Source organism: Mustelus asterias, chromosome 6 (assembly GCF_964213995.1).
Source record: "Mustelus asterias chromosome 6, sMusAst1.hap1.1, whole genome shotgun sequence".
Classification (NCBI taxonomy): Eukaryota; Metazoa; Chordata; class Chondrichthyes; order Carcharhiniformes; family Triakidae; genus Mustelus; species Mustelus asterias.
The window spans coordinates 19,865,846-19,893,115 of record NC_135806.1 but is presented as its reverse complement, the minus strand read 5'-3'; the positions used below and the strand labels follow the sequence as shown (position 1 = coordinate 19,893,115).

At 43.8% G+C, this 27,270-nt stretch overlaps 1 protein-coding gene across 14 annotated transcripts in view; it reads left to right on the top strand.

Moving 5' to 3' along the window:
* Positions 1–27,270, top strand: part of ptprda (protein tyrosine phosphatase receptor type Da) — a 595,150-nt gene that overhangs the window by 270,698 nt on the left and 297,182 nt on the right. For all 14 annotated transcript variants that reach the window (XM_078214119.1, XM_078214118.1, XM_078214117.1 and 11 more), the window contains exon 4: positions 4,998–5,139. In XM_078214119.1, coding sequence (XP_078070245.1) covers positions 4,998–5,139 — 142 coding nt within the window. The remainder of the gene's footprint in view (positions 1–4,997; positions 5,140–27,270) is intronic.

Here is a 27,270-nt window from a genome sequence, read left to right as displayed (position 1 = left end):
TTTGGGAAAATATATTGACTATCTACCTTGTCTATGCCCCTCATTACTTTATAGACCTCTATAAGGTCACTCCTCAGCCTCCTACACTCCAGAGAAAAAAGTCCCAGTCTGTTCAGCCTCTCCTTATAACTCAATCCATCAAGTCCTGGTAGCATCCTAGTAAATCTTTTCTGCACTCTTTCTAGTTTAATAATATCCTTTCTATAGTAGGGTGACCAGAATTGCACACAGTATTCCAAGTGTGGCCTTACCAATGTCTTGTACAACTTCAACAAGACATCCCGACTCATGTATTCAATGTTCTGACCGATGAAACCAAGCATGCCGAATGCTTTCTTCACCACTCTATCCACCTGTGACTCCACTTTCAAGGAGCTATGAACATGTACCCCTCGATCTCTTTGTTCTGTAACTCTCCCCAACGCCCTACCATTAACTGAGTAAGTCCTGCCCTGGTTCAATCTACCAAAATGCATCACCTCGCATTTGTCTAAATTAAACTCCATCTGCCATTCATCCGCCCACTGGCCCAATTGATCAAGATCCCATTGCAATTGGAGATAACCTTCCTAACTGTCTACCATGCCACCAATCTTGGTGTAATCTGCAAACTTACTAACCATGCCCCCTATATTCTCATCCAAATCATTAATATAAATGACAAATAACAGTGGGCCCAGCACTGATCCCTGAGGCACACCGCCGGTCACAGGCCTCCAGTTTGAAAAACAACTCTCTGCAATCACCCTCTGGCTTCTGTCAAGAAGCCAATTTTGTGTCAGTTTAGATACCTCACCCTGGATCCCGTGAGATTTAACCTTATGCAACAGCCTACCATGCGGTATCTTGTCAAAGGCCTTGCTAAAGTCCATATGCAGACAACAGCAACTGCACTGCCCTCATCTACCTTCTTGGTTACCCCTTCAAAAAACTCAATTAAATTTGTGAGACATGATTTTCCACTCACAAAGCCATGCTGACTGTCCCTAATCAGTCATTGCATCTCTAAATGCCTGTAGATCCTGTCTCTCAAAATACCTTCCAACAATTTCCCCACCACAGATGTGAGGCTCACTGGTCTGTAGTTCCCAGGCTTTTCCCTGCAGCCCTTTTAAAATAAAAGCACAACATTTGCCACTCTCCAATCTTCAGGCAGCTCACCCGTGACTATCGATGATTCAAATATCTCGGCTAGGGGACCAGCAATTTCCTCCCTAGCCTCCCACAATGTCCTGGGATATACCTCATCAGGTCCCACAGATTTATCTATCTTGATCCGCTTTAAGACTTCCAGCACCTCCTTCTCTGAAATATTTACATCCCTCAAGACATCAATATTTATTTCCCCAAGTTCCCTAACATCCATGCTTTTCTCAACAGTAAATACTGATGAGAAATATTCATTTAGGATCTCACCCATCTCTTGTGCATCTGCACATAGATGACCTTGTTGATCCTTAAGAGGCCCTACTCTCTCCCTTGTTACTCTTTTGCCCTTTATATATTTGTAGAAGCTCTTTGGATTCTCCTTTGCCTTATCTGCCAAAACAATTTTGTGTCCCCTTTTTGCCCTCCTGATTTCTCTCTTAATTCTACTCCTGCACCCCCTATATCCTTCAAGAGATTCACTTGATTCCAGCTGCCTATGCACGTCATGTGCCTCTTTCTTCTTCTTGACCAGGGCCTCAATATCCTGAGTCATCCAGGGTTCCAGAACACTGGGAATAACTCCCCTGCTCTCCTTTGAAATAGTGCCATGGGATTTTTTACAACCAAGCAGACAGTTGGGGTCTTGGTTTCATGTCTCATCTGAAATCTATATATTTAATATATTATGGGTGGGATTAGAGAGATTTTTGATCTAAAATCATAGAATCCCTACTGTGCAGAAAGGGGCCATTTGATCCATCGAGTCTATACCGATAACAATCCAACCCAGGTCCTATCCCCATAACCCCACGTATTTAGCCTGCTAATCCCCCTGACACTAAGGGGCAATTTAGCATGACCAATCAACCGAACCTGTGTGTCTTTGGAGTATGGAAGGAAAGCGAAGCACCCAAAGGAAACCCATGCAGACACAAGTGAACGTGCAAACTCCACATGGACAGTCACCCAAGCTAGGAATCGAACCCAGGGCCCTGGCACTGTAAGGCAGCAGTGCAACCGACTGTGCTTCCCACCTACAAGGGGGTCAATGGTAATCGGACGGTTGGGGCTGGTGTTGGTTGGTGATGCAGGCATGGAAGTGGAGTTCAGGTCACAGTCAGGTCAGCCATGATCATATTGAATGCTAAGGCAGGTTCGGGGGGCCAACTGGCTTATTCCTGCTCCTATTTTTTAGGTTCTTATTAAAAATGGCACTTTCGATGATACAGCACACCCTCAAAACTGCAAAGGAGTGTTATCCTTGATTCTTTTGTACTCAAGCCACAGAGTTGGACTTGAACCCGGAACTCTGTGACTCAGAGGCGAGAGTGCTGTCAATTGAGCCACAGCAAATCTTGTCTTAAATTTGCCAAAGCACTGCTTGCATCCCTGAGATTCACACTCAGGAGTTGTCCACCTCTATTTTAGCAGGACACCGTTTTGGGAGAGTACTGAATGAAATGTGAAGGATGGTGAATGAAGAAGCATGTTATTTAGCATTTTGTTTCACAAAATACTTGCGTTTTCAAATCATATGATCTTCCATGTGTGGGTACTGCTGTTTTTGTGCCATCTGAAGTTTGATGTCGTTTGAAAATACGGACATCTTGAGTTACTGTGAGTTCTCTGAGGCTGTATTACAAAGATGCATAAAGTTATTTTCCTTCCCATTTTCAGTCTCACTCAGCAAACCAAAGAAAGGAGTGACTATCATTGCTCCTGTTAAACTTATGTGTTGTTGATTTTGTCCAGTTCATAAAGTGTAACCCTTTGTTTCTAGTCTCTACCTCCAGCTCTGATGCTTTTAGTTTATTTGGATTGGAAGTAACTGAGAATGGATGACATGAGTAGAATAGGTCACATGATTTGAGAATGTGAAATCTCTTAATGGAAAATACCCCCTATGGGATTGTCTGACCTATTATTTATAAAGGATAACCTCAGCTGAAAGATGAGGGCCACGACACACCAGTGCAACAACTTATCTTTTCTCAAACTAATCTCGTCATTGATTTTGAATCCACCCATTACCAAACTGATATCTTTATGTTGTCCAGTCACTGGTAATGGGGACATGGTAGTAATCTGACTTACGTAGGTTCAGTGTTTAGTTTATATGCGTGCTGTGAGATAAAAATACTTTCTTGCTCGGCTTCCAATTTTCACCATTGTCCATTTGTCAGCTGTACAGCGTAACTGCTGATCCTCACAAAATAAAGGAAAGAGCTTGGATTTGTTTCTAACCCTATCAAAGCATTCCACAGTCAATAAACTTATCTTTTTTTGAACTAGATGAGAGAAGAAGTTAATGATAGATCGATGCTGCCCAATGTTCATCTTGCATTGTCTTAACGAGGCAGTTTGAAGTCAGCTTCAATCTGTGTCCTGAGCAACACCCCACTCTCTGCAAGTTGTTGGAGTGTTGTTTCTGGCCATCTGTCTGTATCGAAATGCTCCAATCTTTCTTTTGAATCAATCTGCAGCGCTCGCACTGTCCATTTCACACTGAACGAAATGATCAAGTTTTACAACAACAGAATCTAAAATTAACAGTTTTAGGCTGTGATGCTTCTTGTTGGGAAATAGTTTGTCAACATTTGAGTTGCTGCTGCTGGATTACCAGCTACCATGGAACCAGACATGAAGAACTGTCCGGAGGTGTGAGTCACTGGCTGCAGACAGAGAGGGGCAAGTTAGGAGCAAAGAAAGTAAATCCTTGCACTAACTTTGCAATTTGCAGTGGACTCAGATGTGAGAGGAAATGTTATGGGAGGGCAGTGAACTCTTCGCATGCAGAATTTGAAACCAAATCCTTTTGGAAGAGAACAGATTGTTTCTGCTCTGATGTGTAGCCAGATACGTTGGCACCATGCCAACCTGGCAGTGTCAACCTGTTCCAGGGACAGACCCCAGTGGAAGACTGATGGTGAGGTAGGGGCGGGGGAATCTATTTGTCCGTTGTGGTGGCCGGGAGCAGACGTGGGAGTTGGGCATGCCGGCGATGGCTGGAGTGGGAGCTGCTGCCGGCATTGACTGTGGGTGGGGTGTGGGGAGAGGGGGGAATCCAATGTTTGGGGGGGGGGGGAGGGGTTCCGCCCAGACTGTGTGGCTGGTCGGGGGGAAAGGTTTCTGATGTTCGGTGGGGCGCGGGGGTGGGGGGAATGGATAAGGGTATTTAGGTGCCAGCACTGACTGTTAGAGTGGGGTGTTGAATCCCGACACTGATGGGGGAGAGAAATGCTGGTTCTGATGGCAGGAGTGGGGTAGGTGCTGGCGCTGACTCTGATCAAGGTGTTGCAGGAAACCCCTAAGGCCTAAGGGGGGAGGGTGGGGGGGTGGAGAATCATTCACGTTCCGATTGGGGCACCCTTTAAACAAGGCGCCCCAATCTCAGTGCAGCCAGACTTTGCCGGCGTGTTGAGGCCCCGCCCCTGGCATGACAGCGTGATACTCGCCCAGCTGGGTTTTTTCGACAGTGTTGTAAGCTCTGGAGAGAAACACACCGTTTTTCTCACCGGAAACAACACGCTACCAAATTCTGGTGAGATTGCCCCCTAACATTTTAATGGGTTACCAGGAAAGTGCCCATCAAGATCAAATCATTAAAATTGTTAAGACACATTGACTTAGGTTGCTAATGTTTGTAACTAGATGTGTTTGAAATAGCACACATGAACAGTTATCTGCTGCAGCTCGATTCCTTCTTTCCATTCTCCAAAACAAAACACAAAGGCAGGCAGCTGGAAGGAAAATGATGTTGTCAACTATACTCTCAATGAATTGCTTATATTACTGAGGTCTAAACAATTGTTAAAACCTAGCAACAATGTCGCTGTTTATCTTCACAGGTGATCGAGTTTGATGATGGATCTGGGTCTGTTCTTAGAATACAGCCATTGCGGACACCACGAGATGAGGCTATTTATGAATGTGTAGCCTCCAACAGTGTTGGAGAAATAAGTGCCACCACCAGGCTTACAGTGTTACGTGGTATGTTTTCATCATTATAATAAGCTTTACCCAGTGATGCAGGGCAATCTTAGCTGTCTTTCATTTCCAGCTGTAAAGGTAAGCTGTGAAAAGCACTGCCCATTTGATATGCCATGTTTCGCAAAAGAGTTTGGATTTCACAATACCAATGGATAAATGTGCAGAAACTAATGAATATTAACATTTTCCACCACATTATTATAGAAACAAAGTTCCATTGTTATGAGAGTTATTGTGACAGGGCACCTGAGTCGATAATGAACTGATTTAGGATATCAAAACATGGACTTCTCAGTAGGGAGAAGGAGCATATATTTTGATGGAGTCTTAAATAATTTGGCTTTTTGTGATGTATTATTCTTTGCACTAGCCTGGAGCATTTTCATCTGTTTTATTTCTTCACATGAGGCTGTGAAATAAACATAGAATTGTTGTAAGTGCTTGTTATACTCTGCTGTGCTGTGGTCCTTCGAGGATATTTGATCCTGAACAAGTTCTGAATTGCCTGTTCGACAAGTCAAACAAAGAGGTACTGTTGGCTGAAGTAGGACGCAGCATTCTGGGATATTAACTGCACATCATTTCATTATCTTAAAATTAAATAGCTCATAATACTGATCAAGAACACAGCAGCGTTCCTTGTCATTGTCTAATACTGTGTGACCATGATTAGCATGTTTATTACAATACTATTTTATTAATACCCCTTCTTGAGGATAAACATTGGTGTCCCGCTGTGAAAGCATTGCTGAGCAGTTTATGCGATGAAGTCAAATCCATTCAGATGTCTCAGTAGGAATGCTAGGGAACAAAGAACAGCTGGTTACAAACTGCCGACAGAATGCTTTGAAAGAACAAAACCCGAGGATAGCTGGCGAGAATGAATTGCGCTGTTTCTGGGGAATAAAAAGGTTAGATGTGAATCAGAACCTGATGGTGAATTGGGTTTGCGTGTAACATACTCTGTTATTGATCTTGGCTAATTTTGGGTGTGGATTAAAATACTTTTGTTTAGCAAGTCCCCAATCGATTACTGTTTGTGTCACGTGGGCATGCTATTTATGGATGATATTGAGGATTTGGGAAAGTTTCAGAGAAGGATTTCAAGACAAATTCCCAGTTTAAAGCACCTTAGCTATCTAGAACGGCTTAAACAACTAAGTTTACAGAAGTGGAGACCAAGGTGTGATTTAATCTAGTCTCTCAAATAATGTGTTCGCATTGGCAAATTATTTTAATTAGATAGATTAGGAAGTGCTGGGATCATAATTATAAATTGCACAAGAACAGAAATAAGTAAGATGTTAAGCAATCCTTCTTCTCCCAGAGGATATTTGATCTCTGGAATGAGTTGGTGGCTCATGCACTGAGTATCTTCAAAAGGGAGCTGGATTGGTTTCATGCTGCAGAGATCACACCATTCAAGAGGTAGGTGCCAGGTTATATAAATATTGGTCTGTGATTACCTGGTCTAATTTCAGTCGTCAAAGGGCATTGGAGAGGAATTTTCAATATTTCTTTTCCTTTTTGACATCTTTTCAAATTGGGGGGTGGGGAGGTGGGGGATGGGGAATGTGGCAGGGGAGGTCCAAGAAATCCAGCCGGACCAGCCAGGTGAGGGAGTGGCGTGGGGTCCATCTGGGTTGTTGAAGAGCGGGGAGGAGATTCAAGCCAGTGCATGGACAGGGGGAGAGCCCATTGTGGGTGGGGAAGTTGTGTAATGAGGGGTGGAGGGAATCCAATGGAAAGTCAGGAGGTCGTTAGTTGGTTAGGGAGGGGGGAGTTCTCTGGGACGGTCTGGAGTTAGGGGAGACCCATGCAAGGATTGATCCAGGTGATTAAATTCTTCCAACTTTTTCGGAGTAACTATTAGTTGCACCGGCACGGTGGTACAGTGGTTTGCACTGCTGCCTCACAGTGCTAGGGACCCAGTTCGATTCCCGTCTTGGGTCACTGTCTGTGCGGAGTCTGCACATTCTCCCTGTGTCTGCATGGATTTCTTCCCGAGTGCTCTGGTTTCCTCCCACAGTCTAAAAGACGTGCTGGTTAGGTGCATTGGCCATGCTAAATTCTCCCTCAGTGTACCCGAACAGGCGTCAGAGTGCAGCGACTAGGGGATTTTCACAGTAATTCATTGCAGTGTTAACGTAAGCCTAGTTGTGACTAATAAATAAACTTTACTTTAGCGTAACCCTGGCAGAACCATCCGAGGTTAGCGATTTATATTGTGTTTTTGGATGGTTGACAGTGCAATGCAATTACCCAGGGAAAGTAAACACTTCTGAAAAATTGCCATGCAAATGCTTACCTACAATGTTCGAAGAGGGATTCCCCAGCACCTTTTTGGGGCACCCCCAAAATCCACGGCTGGGGAGCCCAGGTGTTAGGACCCATTGCATGTTCAGAAGGAAGTATACACTGCCATATTTCACAATGTGTACAAAATGATGAGAGCAATATTTGACTTTATTTCAAAGATATTCTACTGATGCTATTTAAATCAGGAAATTGTTGAAAAGGAGTGGGAGAAGCCAAAATGATTTATCTCCCTTTAAAAGAAAAGCGTAAATTAAATTACACTTCAAAAGGACGTCAGCGCCTGCAGGAACATGAGGCCAGTGATTCATTGCCCTTGATATAATGATAAATATCAATGCATTTAGGAAATCAATATGTCTAGAGGGATTGGAGAAAGGCAGTGACTTCAGACGTTTAGTTTCTGTCAGAAATAACGAAAACTGCTGCTTTGAGAATGTGAAGATACTGCTCTGGCAGACGGTACGACCGTGTACTGTGCATGCAGCTTCTTGGTGAGCTCAGTATTTCTGGGCCATACAAGTGCAATCTGCACAATTAACAATAAAATGGGAGTATGAACATTGTATAGAAATTGTGGTACAGCTTGTCAGAGCACTGTAGCTGGAAGCTAATGCACCAACACTTAAGGTAAGTGCACTTAATGCTGACATGTGTCATTCAAAAAAGAAGGCACATTTTTAACTGTGATGCATTAATAATGGGAAGATCTTAATAGATTGTGGAGCTTATAACCTAACAATGGCTATAGTACCCCAGGGGGAAGTTTGAGTAAATTTCAGTCCGCATCACCTTTACATAAAGTGCAAGATGATGACAGAAATAATTGGTCCTGTTCTATATTAATTCAGGTGCATTTCCATTTTTAAAAGGAAGTATTTTTATCTTTTCTTCTCCCATCCATGGGCTCCCAGATAAAACTAAATCCAACTGGCCCTCCCTCCCCGATCATCCCTCCTGGTAGATAATAGAAACATAGAAAAACTACAGCACAAAACAGGCTCTTCGGCCCCACAAGTTGTGCCGAACATATCCCTACCTTTTAGGCCTACCTATAATCCTCCATCCTACTAAGTCCCATGTACTCATCCAGGAGTCTCTTAAAAGACCCCATTGAGTTTGCCTCCACCACCACTGACGGCAGCCGATTCCACTCGCCCACCACCCTCTGTGTGAAAAACTTCCCCCTAACATTTCCCTTGTACCTACCCCCCAGCGCCTTAAACCTGTGTCCTCTCATAGCAGCCATTTCCACCCTGGGAAAAAGCCTTTGAGAGTCCACCCGATCTATGCCTCTCAACATCTTATACACCTCTATTAGGTCTCCTCTCATCCTATGTCTCTCCAAGGAGAAAAGACCGAGCTCCATCAGCCTATCCTCATAAGGCATGCCACTCAATCCAGGCAACATCCTTGTAAATCTCCTCTGCACCCTTTCAATCTTTTCCACATCCTTCCTGTAATGAGGCTACCAGAACTGAGCACAGTACTCCAAGTGGGGTCTGACGAGGGTCTTATATAGCTGCATCATTATCCCCGGACTCCTAAACTCAATCCCTCGATTGATGAAGGCCAGCACACCATACGCCTTCTTAACCACCTCCTCCACCTGCGGGGCCGATTTCAGAGTCCTATGGACCCGGACCCCAAGGTCCTTCTGATCCTCTACAGTACTAAGAATCTTTCCCTTTATATTGTACTCCATCCCATTTGACCTGCCAAAATGGACCACTGCACATTTATCTGGGTTGAAGTCCATCTGCCACTTCTCCGCCCAGTCTTGCATCTTATCTATGTCCCTCTGTAACTTCTGACATCCCTCCAGACTATCCACAACCCCACCAACCTTCGTGTCGTTGGCAAACTTACCAACCCATCCCTCCACTTCCTCATCCAGGTCATTTATGAAAATGACAAACAGCAAGGGTCCCAGAACAGATCCCTGGGGACACCACTGGTGACCGACCTCCATTTAGAAAAAGACCCATCTATACCCACTCTTTGCCTCCTTTGGGCAAGCCAGTTCTGGATCCACAGGGCAGCAGCCCCTTGGATCCCATGCCCTCTCACTTTTTCGAGAAGCCTTGCGTGGGGAACCTTATTGAACGCCTTGCTAAAATCCATATAAACCTAATCTACCGCTTTCCCTTCGTCAATGTGTTTAGTCACATTTTCGAAGAACTCCACCAGGCTCATAAGGCATGATCTGCCTTTGACAAAGCCATGCTGAGTATTCTTGAGCATACTAAACCTCTCTAAATGCTCATAAATCTTGTCCCTCAGGATCTTCTCCATCAGCTTACCAACCACTGAGGTCAGACTCACCAGTCGGTAATTTCCTGGGCGATCCCTATTCCCTTTCTTGAAAATAGGAACCACATCCGCAATCCTCCGGCACCTCTCCTGTCTTCATCGATGACGCAAACATCATCGCCAGAGGCTCTGCAATCTCGTCCCTCGTCTCCCACAGTAACCTGGGGTACATCCCATCCGGACCCGGCGACTTATCTATCTTGATGCCATTCAAAGATTCCAGCACAACCTCTTTGTTGAAGTCCACATACTCAATCTTTTCAGTCCACCGCAAGGCCGCAGTACATCCACCCAGGTCCTTCTCCTCTGTGAAAACCGAGGCAAAATACTCATTCAGCACCTCTGCCATTTCTACTGGTTCAGTACAGATTTTCCCGCCTTCACCTTTTATGGGCCCTATTCCTTCACGTCTCATCCTTTTACTCTTCACATATTTATAGAACGCCTTAGGGTTTTCCTTAATCCTACCTGCCAAGGCCTTCTCGTGACCCCTTCCGGCTCTCCTAATTTCCTTCTTTAGTCCCTTCCCACAAGCCGTATACTCATCTAGATCCCTATCTTCGCCAAGCTCTCTGAACCTTTTGTATGCTTTCCTTTTCTTCTCGACTAGGTCCTGCACAGTTTTCGTGCACCACGGTTCCTTTAACATAGAACAGTACAGCACAGAACAGGCCCTTCGGCCCACGATGTTGTGCCGAGCTTTATCTGAAACCAAGATCAAGCTATCCCACTCCCTATCATCCTGGTGTGCTCCATGTGCCTATCCAATAACCGCTTAAATGTTCCTAAAATGTCTGACTCCACTATCACTGCAGGCATCCATTCCACACCCCAACCACACTCTGCGTAAAGAACCTACCTCTGATATCCTTCCTGTATCTCCCACCACGAACCCTATAGTTATGCCCCCTTGTAATAGCTCCATCCACCCGAGGAAATAGTCTTTGAACGTTCACTCTATCTATCCCCTTCATCATTTTATAAACCTCTATTAAGTCTCCCCTCAGCCTCCTCCGCTCCAGAGACAACAGCCCTAGCTCCCTCAACCTTTCCTCATAAGACCTACCCTCCAAACCAGGCAGCATCCTGGTAAATCTCCTCTGCACTCTTTCCAGTGCTTCCACACCCTTCTTATAGTGAGGTGACCAGAACTGCACACAATATTCCAAATGTGGTCTCACCAAGGTCCTGTACAGTTGCAGCATAACCCCATGGCTCTTAAACTCCAACCCCCTGTTAATAAAAGCTAACACACTATAGGCCTTCTTCACAGCTCTATCCACTTGAGTGGCAACCTTTAGCGATCTGTGGATATGAACCCCAAGATCTCTCTGTTCCTCCACAGTCTTCAGAACCCTACCTTTGACCCTGTAATCCACATTTAAATTAGTCCTACCAAAATGAATCACCTCACATTTATCAGGGTTAAACTCCATTTGCCATTTTTCAGCCCAGCTTTGCATCCTATCTATGTCTCTTTGCAGCCTACAACAGCCCTCCACCTCATCCACTACTCCACCAATCTTGGTGTCCTCAGCAAATTTACTGATCCACCCTTCAGCCCCCTCCTCTAAGTCATTAATAAAAATCACAAAGAGCAGAGGACCAAGCACTGATCCCTGCGGCACTCCGCTAGCAACCTGCCTCCAATCCGAACATTTTCCATCGACCACCACCCTCTGTCTTCGATCAGACAGCCAGTTACCTATCCAATCGGCCAACTTTCCCTCTATCCCACACCTCCTCACTTTCATCATAAGCCGACCATGGGGGACCTTATCAAACGCCTTACTAAAATCCATGTATATGACATCAACTGCCCTACCTTCATCAACACACTGAGTTACCTCCTCAAAAAATTCTATCAAATTTGTGAGGCACGACTTGCCCTTCACGAATCCGTGCTGACTATCCCGGATTAATCCGCATCTTTCCAAATGGTCGTAAATCCCATCTCTCAGGACCTTTTCCATCAATTTACCAACCACCGAAGTAAGACTAACCGGTCTATAATTACCGGGGTCATTTCTATTCCCTTTCTTAAACAGAGGAACAACACTCGCCATTCTCCAGTCTTCTGGCACCATCCCCGTGGACAGCGAGGACCCAAAGATCAAAGCCAAAGGCTCTGCAATCTCATCCCTTGCCTCCCAAAGAATCCTAGGATACATTTCATCAGGCCCAGGGGACTTTTCGACCTTCAGTTTATTCAAAACTGCCAGTACATCCTCCCTCCGAACATCTATTTCCTCCAGCCTATTAGCCTGTAACACCTTCTCTTCCTCAAAAACATGGCCCCTCTCCTTGGTGAACACTGAAGAAAAGTATTCATTCATCACCTCGCCTATCTCTACTGACTCCATACACAAGTTCCCACTACTGTCCTTGACCGGCCCTAACCTCACCCTGGTCATTCTTTTATTCCTCACATAAGAGTAAAAAGCCTTGGGGTTTTCCTTGATCCGACCCGCCAAGGACTTCTCGTGTCCCCTCCTAGCTCTCCTAAGCCCCTACCAACTCCTCCCTGTCTGCTCGGAACGTTTGGGTTTTCTGGCATCTGCGGAGATGGATGTACAAGTGGTGGAGTGAAGGGGGAGGGGGAACCATATATTTGGTTGCAATTCTATGGGTGCCATTTCTGGTGTCTCGTTGTCTACACCCACATCACTTTTCCAGCTGTGGTATAGGTGTTAGGAAGGCATTCGGCCCATAGCTCGCCTGTGGGCAGTTGAGGCTTTTAACTGGCTAATTAAGGGGCTCTTTGCGCCACTGCTGGGATTTAATGCAACATGGTGGAGGCCCATGCCACATGTGCAGCCAGGCAGTTTTTGCTGGTTCGGCTGGTGACTGGGCAGAGTGAAGCGCCTCCCCATACCAATTAGAGGCCCACCCCAAGGTCTTCCCATTCCCACTTTTTCCCTCTCCATCTGCCCCCTGGACATTGGGACCCCCCCCCCCACCAATTGTACCTGTTCTGGTCTCCCCCATGGACATTGCCACCTCCCGCTCCCGCTCCCACCTGATCACCCTAATCGACAGAGTTCTCTTCCTCCCCAATCACCATGCTGAACTCCCCTTCCCGCCCCCACCATCATTGCTCCACCCCATTCAGGCCCTCCTCCCACTCAGCACTTACCCCCTTGGCACTGCCCGTGGCACAGTTATGATGCCTGTTGGCAGTGCCAGGGTGCCAGATGGGCAGTGCCAGGGTGCGAGGTGGGCATTACCAGGTTGACACTGCCCCATTGGCACTGCACTGCCCTGCCCACGGCCACCTGGGGCCTTTAATGGACTCTGATCCCTGCAGCAAGGCCATCACGTCTGGTCTCCACTGATGGAGACCAGCTGTGATTCTCGTCAGTGAGAAGCCGACTGGAGAGCAGGTAAGTTCAAGTGAGTACGGATGATAGTATCCAGAATTAGGGTGGCACAGTGGTTAGCACTGCTGCCTCACAGCGCCAGGACCTGGGTTCAATTCCGGCCTCGGGTCACTGTCTGTGTGGAGTTTGCACATTCTTCCCGTGCCTGCATGGGTTTCCTCCGGGTGTTCCGGTTTCCTCCCATGGTCCAAAGATGTGCAGGTTAGGTTGATTGACCATGGCAAATTGACCCTTGTGTCGGGGATTAGCAGGGTAAATATGTGGGATTATGGGAATAGGGCCTGGGTGGGATTGTGGTTGGTGCAGACTTGACGGGCTGAGTAGCCTCCTTCTGCACTGTAGGGATTCTATGACAAACTAGCATCGTTAATGACATGCTCGGCATGTCAAGGGTGCGGAGCCAATTTCGCCAGAAAAACGGGGCCGGTACGATCGGGTGAGGCCAGAAACTGGGCGCGAACCTGATATTTCACCTCTCACCCAATCGTACCACCTCGCCTCGCCAAAGGACAAGTGGGACAAGATGGTAAGATTGTGGCATACCCCTTTGACAAATATTTTCATCATCCTATCTACTATCTCCTTTGACCCGGGAGTCAACTTACACTTTGTGAACAGCTGTGGGACATGTTTCTATGCGAGGGATGCCCTGTGCAGTTACTGCTAGTTCTGCTTTGTGATGCATTAGTAGGAATTCTTACTGATGCACCACAAATTTGAATTGATGGTTACTGCTGGCCATTTGTCCTCTCTCCTCTTGAGTTGCTGAGATTGGTGAATCAGGAAAATCGTCAGCTCATTGTTTGAGAGCCAGCTTGGAAAAAGTGCCAGGCAAAGCTGGAATTTAAGCCTGTGACACTGAGGTCACTGTGCAACTGTTGGAATCTTACCGCTCAGCAGGAGGCCATTCAACTCTTGTGTCTTGCTGGCTCTTTGAAAGATCTGTCCAATTTATCCACACATTATGCTTTTTCATAACTCTGGAAATTAATCCTCTCCTTGTATGTGCCTAGTTGCCGTTTGAAAGTTCTTACAGAAGCTGACTCCACCACTTTCAGGCAACGTGCTTCAGATTTTAACAGCCCATTGTGGCATAAGGAAGAGTTGATTAAAAGTAGAGTACCTCAAGCCGGATGCCTTTCCCTTACACAAGTATCATTATATGCTAGCAACATATTTCTATTGGACAGTTAATCAAATCAAAGCCTCTATGCTGCTCGCTCTGCTAATATGTTTAAAAATTGTTACTGAATATCAAAAGTGGAAGAATATTTCCTGTATGTATGTCAGTCCTTCAATAGCTTGCCTTCGAAATTCATTTAGGGGAATTTTAAATTATAAAATGGAAGCTTTAAGTGAGCTTGAGAAATATGTAATGGAACTTTTTGTAACCATTGGGACCACTGGTGATAATGAGCCTTCTGAGACATTTGGGTTTTGAGAACATGACAATCAGCAAGCGAATCAAAACACTTTCTTGACAATTTTCCCTTTCCCAGTATGTACAATACAAGGATCACTGGATGTCTGATTCAATCAGTACATGTAATTTTCCACCAACAAAAGGGAGAGAAAGTGCCTTTTCTTTCACTTTGTAAATTACAGCCTCTCTCGTCTCCATCTTTATCTTGTGACAAATGTTATTCACTGTGCCAGTTCAACAAAGGCCACGCTGAAGATAATAACAGTATGAGAACAGCAAAAAAAAAGACATACAGATGTTTTAGATAGCATTCGCATTTCGCCTGACTGTGCTAGTTATAATAGATGTTCTGTGAGCGCTTGTCGCATTTTTTTAGGTTTACTGTCTAATGGTATTTGTCAGTAAAGAATATATATCGAAAACTGTAAGTGACTTCAAATTAAGTTTGCTTTTTATGTCCAGTTCTTGTGGGGAAGATTAATAGTGTCTGTTGTCAAATAGCTCGAGGGTCTAGTCTGATTTCATTAAAATGAATTTTTAAAGCTGCTCTGATTGCAAATTTAATTGTAACAGGAAGTAACTGGCAGTGCAGAGTGAAGTGATTTACTTCTCCACTCAGGTAGGCAAAATCATGCTATTGAGTTTCAACAGTTTTGCCAGTGGCAATTTTGATTACTTTAGGTCAGCAGCAGACCACTAAGTACACTGTTAATGTTTTAGTTATTCTGCTGGCCCATCAGACCGACAGGGAACAATCATTCAATCATGCTCCATTAATCTTGGTGCCTACTCGTACTGCTGACATTTCTCCATTCTAATGGCATCATCTTAAAATCTTCCTTATGAAGAGACATATGGACTGACCGAAATTGCCTTGATCTTCGTCAAAGGCAGTTACGTAACTTACACTTACATAACCTGAAAAATATAGGCTGAACATCCAAAAGTTGAGAATATGTTGGGTTAGTGAATTATGAAAAAATATTTGGTTTACTAATTCCAAGTAGAATCATTTGTATCATTTGCCACCTAATCAGATTAGTTGGATAGCTGTTAACAGAGTAAAAGTTTTGTTTATCTTGCACATTGAACGAGACAAGAGATTTCAAAAAAGCTGCGTCTCACTAATGGCTTCTTGTGATTTATTTTTCACTTTTACTTATCGCAGCTGATGCTATTTCTAAAACCTCTGTTCCAACATCACTTATTTTGACCGACTCAGAAGAATGCGAGTCACAAGATGACTCATTAAGATGCAGAAGCATTTCATTTATATGTTTGTCCTATTCCTCAATGTACCTCGGCAGTCACTTCCTGTCTCACTTCCTGTCTCACAATATGTGGTTTGAGCTGGAAAGCAGAATGAATGGGGGCAAAAGAATCAATTTGGTAAACACAAGGAGTGCTTGATTTTGAGAAAAGTGAAGTTGTATTTTATAATATGCCATTTCACATTAATGGGAGGATTAAATACATTTCAGTCGCTCTATCGCTGATTGTGCTGCTTTTAGCATTATAACCTTAATATTCCCAAAATTCATGAACCCACAATGGGAAAGATTTCCACGGATCTCATAACAGTGGAGAACAAACATCATTGCATGTCAGAAACCTTCCTACTGTAGTTGAGGTGAACACTGTAAGAGATAATTTGTAATTAATCTTGTAACATGCCTAACTTCGCTATAAGAAGGGCAGCATTGACAGGGGAGGTGATGGCCTAATGGTATTATCGCTAGACCATTAATCCAGAAACTCAGCTAACATTCTGGGGACCCAGGTTCTATTCCCACCACGGCAGCTGGTGGAGTTTGAATTCAATAAAAAAATTCTGGAATTAAGAATCTACTGATGGCCATGAAACCATTGTCGATTGTCGGAAAAACCCATCTGGTTCACTAATATCCTTTAGGGAAGGATATCTGCTGTCCTTACCCGGTCTGGTCTACATGACTCCAGAGCCACAGCAATGTTGTTCACTCTCAAATGCCCTTGGGCAACTTGGGATGGCAGTAAATGCTGGCCAGCCAGTGATGCCCATGTCCCACAGATGAATTTAAAAAAAGAGCAACTCAGCTCAACCAACTGCCCATCCTTTTTCCCCATAATCCTGTAATATTTTTCTCCTTAATTATTCAATTCATTTTTGAGAGCTGCAGTTAAATCTGCTGCACTCTCAGGAGGGTATTCTAGATCCTAACCTCTCGCTGTATAATAGGGTGGTAGCTTGAGCCCATACTCTCCACCCTGAAGATCATCGGTGGGGGCTCAAGATCTGGCAAAACCCAGAAGTCGTGAATCTCGCTGGCGAGATCGCAATTTCTGATTTTTGCTGCCCCTCGCCGGTTATGTATATTATTGACCTAACCTGGTAACCTGATAGGATAAGAATAGAATATCCTATATTCATAAGGCGTCTTTCACTACCACAGGACTTCTCACTAAGTGCTTTACAGCAAATGAAATACCTTGAAGTGAACTGTTGTGAGTCGAAACTGTGGCAGCCAATATGTGCACAGCAAGCTTCCATAAACAGCAATGTGACAATGACTGGATTGATTCTGGGGATAAAAGGGTTGGCGTATGAGGAGAGATTAAACAGTTTGGGCTTATACTCGCTGGAATTTAGAAGGATGAGAGGGGATCTGATCGAGGTATATAATATATTAAAATGGATTGATAAAGTAAATGTCGACCAAATGTTTCCTCTTATGGGGCAATCTAGAACAAGAGGTCACAGGTATAGGTTGAGAGGCGGTAGATTTAAAACTGAGATCAGGAGGAACTACTTCTCGCAGAGGATGGTGAATTTGTGGAACACGTTGCCTCATAGCACGATGGAGTCTGAAAAATTAAATGGTTTCAAGAAGGAAACAGATATATTCCTGATCTTAAAAATGGGTTAAAGGGATATGGGAACAGGTAGGAAGGTGGATTTGAGACCAGGGAGTGATCAGCCATGATTTGATTGAGCAGACTCAAAGGGGTCAATTGCCTACTTCTGCTCCTAATTTCTATGTTCTTATGACCATATAATTTATTTTTTGTTGCTGTTTGAGGATTGAATATTAGCCTGGGGATTTCAAAATAGTGGCTTGGAATTTTTGCCTCCGCCTGAGAGGTGAGACAGAACCTAAGTTTAAACACCCAAGAGAGCAACATTCACTCAGTACTGCACTGGAGTATCAGCTTTGAATTTGTGCTCAAGTCCGAGAGTGGAATGTAAACCCACAATCTTCCGATTCAGAAGTAAGAGTGCTACCAACTCAGCCATGGCAGACATGATTAACGTGTGACTGGTAATGCCCTCGGGAATCTCGAGTGGGGCCTGACCTTTTCATTGTATTTGTTAACAACTTAAATGAAGGAATACAGAGCCAGATGTTCAAATTTCCTGATGCACTTAAGTTAGGTGGCACAGAAAAGACTGCAGTTGGAAATGGAAAGCTGCAAAATGATATTCATACATTAACTGAATGGCAGATGGAATTCTACATGGGAAAATGTGTGTTCGTTTACCTTGGACCAAAGCTAGATAGATATGTTCTAAAAGATGAGCAGTTAGGAACTGTAGTGGAATGGACAGATTTAGGGATTGCGCAGGACTAGTTAGTGAACAGGAGCAAAAATAATTTTAAAAAGTGAGTGGAACGCTCAGCTTTATTTCAAGCGTGCTGGATTGCAAGAGGACAGAAGTCGTGCTATATTTGTCTAAAGCTCTGGATCGACCCCCACCTGAAGTTTTGCATTCAATTTTGGGTATTGCACCCAAGAAAGAATACATTGGCCTTGGAGGGAATGCAGCAGACAGGCTTAAAGGGTTAAATTATGAGGACTGTATTCATTCCATTTCCTGCTAATTGCCTGAACTGAAAAATGTCAATGTTTCTTCCAATTTCCACACTTCTCTCGCGGCAAGGTGGCACAGTGGTTAGCACTGCGGCCTCACAGCGCCAGGGACCCGGGTGGAATTCCTGGCTTGGGTCACTGTCTGTGTGGAATGTGCACGTTCTCCCCGTGTTTGCGTGGGTTTCCTCCGAGTGCACCGGTTTCCTCCCACAGTCCAAAAGACTTGCTGGTTAGGGGCATTGGCCATGATAATTTCTCCCTCAGTGTGCCCGAACAAGTGCTGGAGTGTGGCGACAAGGGGATTTCATAGTAACTTCATTGTAGTGTTAATGTAAGCCTACTTGTGACACTAATAAATAAACTTTAAACTTTCAGACTGAAAAGTTGCATTGGAGGTGGATTGAGGCTCTTAAGTGACAGTTAAGTCTCTACTTAATAGTACGGGTTGGGTGAGCTGCCTGATGCCTCACCAGCTCCCCCCCCCCCCCCCCCCCCCCCCCGTAATATTGGGGACAGGGCGGGTTTGGGTGGAAAGACCACACACTTTATTTTTACGTGCCACCCACCTTCAATTATGCTGGTGGGGGCCGGGTGGGGAGTGTAAAATTCAACAGAGATCTGAGAATTGTTCACCAGCCCAGTATACTGGTCGTGAAATGGACAGGAAAATGGAGAGATGGGAGAAAACAAACTAAGCAAAAATCTACAGAATTCATCACAGAGCTCACGATGTTACTGTCAGGCAGAGGGATGGAGACCAGATAAAATTTTAGAACATGCGAACTAGGAGCAAGAGTAGGCCATTCAGCCCCTCAGGCCTGCTGCACCATACGAGCATGGCTGACCTCATCTTGGCCTCATCTTCACCTTCCTGCCCGCTCCCCATAACCCTTTGTCCTGCTACTAATTAAAAACCTATCTATCTCCTCAAATTTGTTCAGCGTTCTGGCATCCACTCTGGGGTAGACGATTCCATAGATTCACGACCCTTTGACTGAAGTAATTCCTCCTCATTTCTGTTTTAAACCTGCCACCCCTTAGGCTAAAACTATGGCCTCTTGTTCCAGAATGTCCCATAGGAGGAAATATCCTCTCTATATCTACCCTGTCACTTCCCTTAAGCATCTTATATACCTCAATTAGATCTCCTCTCGTCCTTCTAAACTCTAATGAGTATCGGCCTAAATTGCTGAAACTCTCTTCAAACAACAAGTCCCTCATTCCTGGAATCAATCTGGCAAACCACCTTTTCATTGACACTACCTTTATAGAAGGTAAACTCCATACTGGAAGGATGTTAAGATGACTTTTCCATTATTTGTTGAATGACGTCAGTATCTTATATCCCTCTGTGCAAGCCTCCACAGAAACAGATTGCAGCATGCATCAGAAAGGTTCAGTTCCCATCAGTGGGATATGAATTGATTCCCCACCGCCCGTGTAAATGGAGTAATAGTGTAATTTAGTCCCGAGCGATTCTGCCAGAGAGATGTTTTGTTTACACTTTATTATGCAATTACCAAAATAATTCCTTTTGTCGCTCACATGTGGCACGTTAGCTTGTCACGAGTTGTAATGCAGTGATGCAAAAGGTCAAGAAGTTGAACAACGATTTGTGCAGTGAATTTGGGTGTCACTACACCTGCTTTGCCTTTTGTTTCAGTATATACTAGGGTCTTCACCGTAACAAAGTCAGACAGAGAATACATGCAAGTTTAGTAGTCACATGGCTCACAGATGTGGAATCCTCTAATAGAGGAAGCAATATGTTTGTAATTAAATTCATCCAAGACAAAATGTGCTCCTTAGGTACCATTTCCTGACTTGCTAGTGAGATGAGCTGTCAAACGAAAACACATGCGAGAGTGATCATATAGCAGAAGACAGTTTAATATGACTGAAATTTCAGAATCTACAATGGGTTATCTCTTATCATTTGAAAAGAATGAGTTTGAGACTACGTAAAATTGACACGAAATGTTCCGAGATTGAATTCTTTAAGATTGTTACTAACTACAAGACAAAAATAATCGCCTGCATTATGTTGCGCATCAAACTCTGGTTCAGAGTCAAACAGCAATTTCACTTACAGATTATGAGAAAGGAAAGGACAGGAACTTGAGGTTTAACACTGGAAAGGGCAGCTTAGCTTTCACTTTAAGTAATGAATATAGATAGCGTTGGGCTCAGCTGGCTGGGAGCTTTATCCATTTCTTCACTTTCGTTGAAAAGACTCTGGTTTATTTTTTCATTGTGTGAAGGATTTGAGCAAAGCACAAAAAAGTCAACTGAGGGTCTTGCCCGGGACTTAACCAAATGCGTCATATACTCTGATGCTAGACTGAGGGGTGAACTTGTCATTTTCTGTATATTTAAGGATTTATCTGACTGCATGATGTTAAAACGTATTTTATCCCACAGTGTTATTTGTCAAGGAACCTAATATTTTCATCACCTTGTACGATTCACAGATTTAGATTATGGTAGCTATTAGATTGTATTTGTCTTCTGTGTCCTTTTATTCTTTTTCCCTCTTCCCCTCATCCTCTACTTATTGCATCCACTACAATCCGTCTTCCTCCAGTCAAGATGACTGTTTTGAACAGTGGATTTCTCCATGACAATCATGAATGCAGCGCCTTCATAGGCTGGTAGGAGCTGCAATTGAAGCAGGCAAGCTATGCACAGTAAGCAGTCCATCTGGCTGAGAGCTCCCAGAAAAAAATCATTCAACTGAGACTGGGTAGATCAAGAGACAGGCAACCATGGGACTTGCACTCTTGACCTTCACGGTTGGGAGCTAAGTGCTTTGACCTATCATAGCAAAGTCTAGGAGGGAACTTAAAGAAACATTACTAACAGGAGAACTTTGTCGATACCAGTCAGAATTAAAGTATTTTAAATTGTTTGTAATTAGGGCCACAGAACATAGCTGCAATTAAATAGAGTTTGTTTCATTTAAACAGAGGAACTGATTGCATTTATACGCTTTTAAGCAGCAGAAGTTGTGGGGCACCTTGGATAAACCTAAAGCAAAATTCCATCCATTTTAAAATTTACCATAGCCAAGCTGTGACATCTCCACTGTCAAGTTAATTTGTTGGTCATTGAGCAGGTGGCTTGTCCTAAAATAATGGCTTAAGGACTACGCCACAGTATAAGTCAACATTATATAAGCTTATTTTATGCTATTAAACTCTGGGGGCTTGATCTTACTGACTGTTGACACAATGTTCCCACTGCAGTGAGAGAATTTGGCACCCAGCCAAATCTCTGTTCACTGTAGAGGGATAGGAAAATCCCACCAGCGTGAACAGTGCTCACATTCTGGCCAGGGTTTCTATTGAAAATAGGAAAATTGGGAGTGGTCCAGGGAGGTGCTTCTATAATTATTGTAACTTGGATCACCAGATGGGCAACATTTTTGTTTCTTCCTTTCTCGCTACTCCTTTGAAAAGTAAATATGGCAGGAAATTTTCATGTCTCTGGCACTAGTACGTCACTGCACTGTCAGAGATTTGTCAGGTTTTGGCAAGCTTCACAAATGGTGTCCTTTCATTGGAGTAAATTCTCGGGGCCTCGCACTCGAAAGTTGGAACAGTGTAGCTGCTCCAGACCATTATCCCAGCCCCTCAGAGGGCCAGTGGGGCAAAAGGGGACTGGGAATTTGGGTAAGGGGTGACCTTGGCATTGCACAGGAAGACTGAGCACTCAACAGCAGGGCGTTGATTGGAATTGGCATCCCCTGGCATCATGGGGGTAGCAAGCAGCAAAGCTGCAAGTTCAATTGGGTGGCTACCTGCAGCCAGCAATAGAAGTACAAATCTCAGATTTTGCCCCAGCAGTGATGAGAGGTAACACCTGATGCAGGAAAGGCATAAGGGGGAGTAAACGGGCTACCTGGAGATGACAAAGAACCAACGCATAGGAGACTATGACTCTCGAGGAAGATGATCACCATGCTGTGCCCATGGCTGTCCAAGTCAATGTGGCCTTGAACATCTTTGCTATAGCTCCTTCCGAGGATCAGTTGTGAAACAGTGCATCTCAAAAAAAAGACTACACATCTCATTGCCAGAGCTGGACAGTACATTCATTTAATGACAGGCAGGGCATCACCAACAGAGGCATTGAGTCTTGCCTCCATCATGCAGGGCATCATCACATGAACTCGTGCTCATCAAGGCCTCCGGTGAATGGCCAGTGAGATCCATCAACAGGAAGATTCACTCAGTGTCTAATTGGTCTGCGACCACAATGAGAGCTTTCTCCATTTTTCTGCTCATTTTCCTGGCCACTGCCATGATTCCTTTATTCTCTGCCAGTCTAGGTTGCGTCTGGTCTTCACTCTAACTCCAAAAACACATGAATAGATCGCAGGGAGAAGGGATATCCCATGAAGAGTTGGCTTCTCACCTCGCTGCAGGAGCCCCTGACAGAGATGCAGAGATGATACAAGCTAGGACAGTCAGTGAGCAGGTCCATGGGCTTCTGAATATACGTTTCTGGTGCTTGGACTGGCCGGGCAGTTCTTTCCATTACCCTCCTGCAGGGGCATCAGCCATTGTGATAGTCTGCTACGCTCTCCATAACCTGACCCTCCAGAGAGGGTTTTAACAACACCAGGTTAAAGTCCAACAGGTTTATTTGGTAGCAAATGCCATTAGCTTTCGGAGCGCTGCTCCTTCGTCAGATGGAGTGGATATCTGCCCTCAAACAGGGCATACAGAGACACAAAATCAAGTTACAGAATACTGATTAGAATGCGAATCTCTACAGCCAACCAGGTCTTAAAGATACAGACAATGTCTAATCGGTATTCTGTAACTTGATTTTGTGTCTCTGTCTGCCCTGTTTGAGAGCAGATATCCACTCCATCTGACGAAGGAGCAGTGCTCCGAAAGCTAATGGCATTTGCTACCAAATAAACCTGTTGGACTTTAACCTGGTGTTGTTAAAACTCTTACTGTGTTTACCCCAGTCCAATGCTGGCATCTCCACATCATGAGCTCCAGAGAGGTGCAGAGCTTGAGGACAGTGACATCCTGAATGGAGACAACTCACAGGAGATAAGAGAGGAAGCGGAGGGAGATGATGGTGAGCAGAAAAATGCCCCCGCTGTTTGACAAGGTGGCTTCATCCTGACACCGACTAGGAAGAGAACCTCTCTCCTCTCCCTCATAACCTCCAGCTGAGTGCCAAATATTCCATTCTCACTGGCAACGGGGCAGGTACAGATGAGATTGGAGAATCCCACCCATATAAAATGAAATACTATGAAGGTGTCAGAGCATCCATCAGTAAATGCCAATCTGTCTCTTTGGTTTTCCAAACCATTTTGCAATAAGATCTCATTCCATCATAGCACTTCATTGTTTCACATTTTTGTGCCAATTTAAGACGTGGAAATAATTAGGGTGGGATTCTCCAATCTCTCCCTGCTACAGGTGACAACGGAGAATTTGGCGCTCAGCCAGAACTCCATTGACTGCAGCGTCACTGGAGAATCCCAGCCACGGACCAGGTCGGAGGTTTTTGACAATATTGATTATGAAATTTACACATTCTTATCTTCATGCTACAGGCTGTATCTTTGAAAACTTTAGATCAAATGAATTTTCCTATCTGAAATTAAGTAGCTTCTATTTAATTAATCTAATTCTAACGTCTGTGCATTCAGCTCTTTGAATTGTTTTTTGAATATTTTCTTAAACCATCATTTACAATTTCCATGTGTAAATGTAGATATGTACGAGTGTGGGCGGGAGGGAGTGCGATTGAAAGGGTACTTTTGAGTGTCAGTTGTTCTCACTGGTTATGTCAATTCCATTTACAGTAAAAAAAATAAACAAAGCCTTCAGTATAAGTTATCTGACCACAGATATCTGCAATTAATTTCAAATGCATAATGTATTTTTATTTTCTCTGCCTAGTTATCAGAATGGTAGCAATTTGAATACAAGAGTGCAAAACCTAAATTATTATATTGAGGAAAGGCATGGAACTGGATTAAAGCTAATAAGGGGGTCAGGTGATTATTAGAAGAGTTTGTTGACTCCTGTTTCTGTGCACTCTACGACATAAATAATTCCAGATCAAATCCATTGGACATTTTCTTTCTGCCAAGTTCCCTGACATGCTGCAGAATGCTGACATGACTGGCAGAATCTTACTGATTAGATCTCTGATCAACTATGAAGCCAAGCACTCCAAAGATGTGCGGGTTAGGTGGATTGGCCATGCTAAATTGCCCCTTAGTGTCAGGGGGACTAGCTAGGGTAAATGCATGGGGTTATGGGGATATGGCCTGGGTGGGATTGTGATCAGTACAGACTCGATGGGCTGAATGGCCTCCTTCTGCACTGTAGGATTCTATGATTCACTCCTATTCACAATTATTTAATTCTTCTTCATCCAAAAGCACCATTTAATCACACAGCTCTGACAAAGGGTCATCTTGACTCGAAACATTGGCTCTGTTCTCTCTCCACAGATGCTGTCAGACCTGCTGAGATTTTCCGGCATTTTCTGTTTTTGTTGCTTGTTTCCACAGCTTTGATCCTGAGTCTTTTGGCTTTCTAAACATAGCCTCTGAGTAAGGGAATTTCATGCATGGAAAACAAGAGTTACGTTTAATCGAACATATTCTGTCCGACTGCCATGAGTTGGATCACCTAAATTGGTGTAAGTTTCATCAGTTATAGTAAATTAAATAACTTCAGAATTATTAATGTGCTGTTAATTTATATAAGACAAGAATGTCCTGATTAGGTTAGTAAGGAAAAGCAAGCATCACTGGCTGCATGCCACAAGCTAGAAATATCCTATTTTTCCTTCTTGGCAAGGGGATATGCAACAAACTTGTACGGTAGTGAGATCTGATTAGGGTGAGGGTTGCAATTTCTTTAAGTACTGAACTGATTATGTAGCTATCCATTTGCATTTTGATTAGGCGCAATCCTTTAGGGTTTTTCGACAAAACATCCCTAATAGGGTTGATTATGTTTCCTGAAAGTATTATACAGGGACACAGGAATGTGCACCTGTCGGCATTCATCAGCAAAGATTTCAGGGAGATAATGTGTAACATAGAATTTAGTAGTGCCTTGTTCCTATTTATAATAAGCGTTACTCAGATTGCAAGGTTTGTGTTGTGCATTGCAAAATCATCTGCAGTTCAATTTGTCAAATAGGGGTTTTAAAGGAGCAATATTTGTGTTAATTTGTGCTTTTAGCCGTACTGTTGTTATTCTACTGCCAACAACTGTCAAATTAAAAACACATATGCCTTGAAATTAGGCTCTTTAAATATTAACTCGCAAATACTTAACATTAAATGGTTAATGCCTCCATTAAAATCGCACACAAAAGGGTTTCATATGAATATGTTAAGCTTTTGTACACTAATATCCACAGGGCCTAATTTCAAAGAAAGAGCCACTGACATGTTGACTATTTTTAGTCTGAGCGAATGGATTTCAGCTACACATCACTGTCCAACAGCACTCTGACCTTGCTCCCCTTCTGCAAAGAAACAGGGTATGAGAAAAAGCCAGTTCTTTTCACAGGCCACAGACAATGGCTCTTACTATAGGCCTGTCCCTACCTTGAAATCTCTTAAGGGAGATAGCCCTGGGTCCCCAAAGTTAATTGACCAAAACTCCAGAATATTTATGCATCTCTACTTTTCTGTCCTGCTGCCCTGCACAGATAACACTTTTTTCTGCCTCCTATCTTCCTCCTTTCTCCAGCCGTAGTAGCGTGAGCACCATTGTGTCCGTAGTGTATTCAATTATCTGGATTATCCTCAATTTCAAGTCCGTATTTAAGTTAGCTCCTTTTTCAAGGAGGTAATCAATTCAGCCGAAACTGCTTTTGCTGGGAGTCTTCTTTTCCGCATACATTTCACTCTACAGGGGAGAAAACAATTCTTCTCATCTGTGACACACAGTAAACAGATGCTGCATGCATGCCTGTGTGTCTCAGTAAAGCTGATCTGCTTATTGTAATATTATGCATTAAATGTACAGTTTTCTTTCGCTAGCAGTACCATTTGGCATAAAATCAGACACATCGCAGGAGCAGCTCAGTTATGGCAAAATATAAAGTTGAATATGTGAATGCTCTTCGGTAACAGACAGCAGAATGAGAGATGCCATTCTCAGGGAGTAGGTAGAATATGAATTGTCCAGATATTATTTTACAAACAAAGATATACATAAGATTATGTGTACATTCAATTACGGTAATGTTTATTCATTATATTTCATATATGATATAAAAATTAATCTTTGTATTATGCTTACCAACAATGAGTTTTTTAAATTATTATTTGGGATGTGGATGTCATTGGTGAGGTCCGCATCCCTAGTTGCCCTCAAGTGTTGGTGGGCCGCCTTCCTCAATCGCTGGAACCCATATGGTGAAGATTCTCTCACTCTTCTATCAGGTAAAGGATTCCAGCATCACAACCAAGTGCTGAAGAAGTGATGGCACTATTTTCCCAAGTCAAGATGGTGTGGAACTTGGATGGGAATTTGGAAGCGATGGTGTTCTGTAGCCCTAAAGCCCTCTTTCTAGCTGAGGGATGGCACACATTAAGGAATCCTTCCTGTTAGATTCGAGAGGTGGTGTTGTTCCTGACATTGTGATCAGCCTCATATCTACAATCATTGGGCCAGTGGTCACTTGAACACCCGCACCTCTCCTACAGAACCCCCCTGCCCCATCACCAGCCCCCCTGCCCATCCTCTTCCCATTCTGCTCTGCAAAGGCCAGATCTCAATTGTAATCAGAAACTATAGCAAAACTACAGAGAGCTGCTTCCATCGAGAGCAAGTCCCTGCTTGT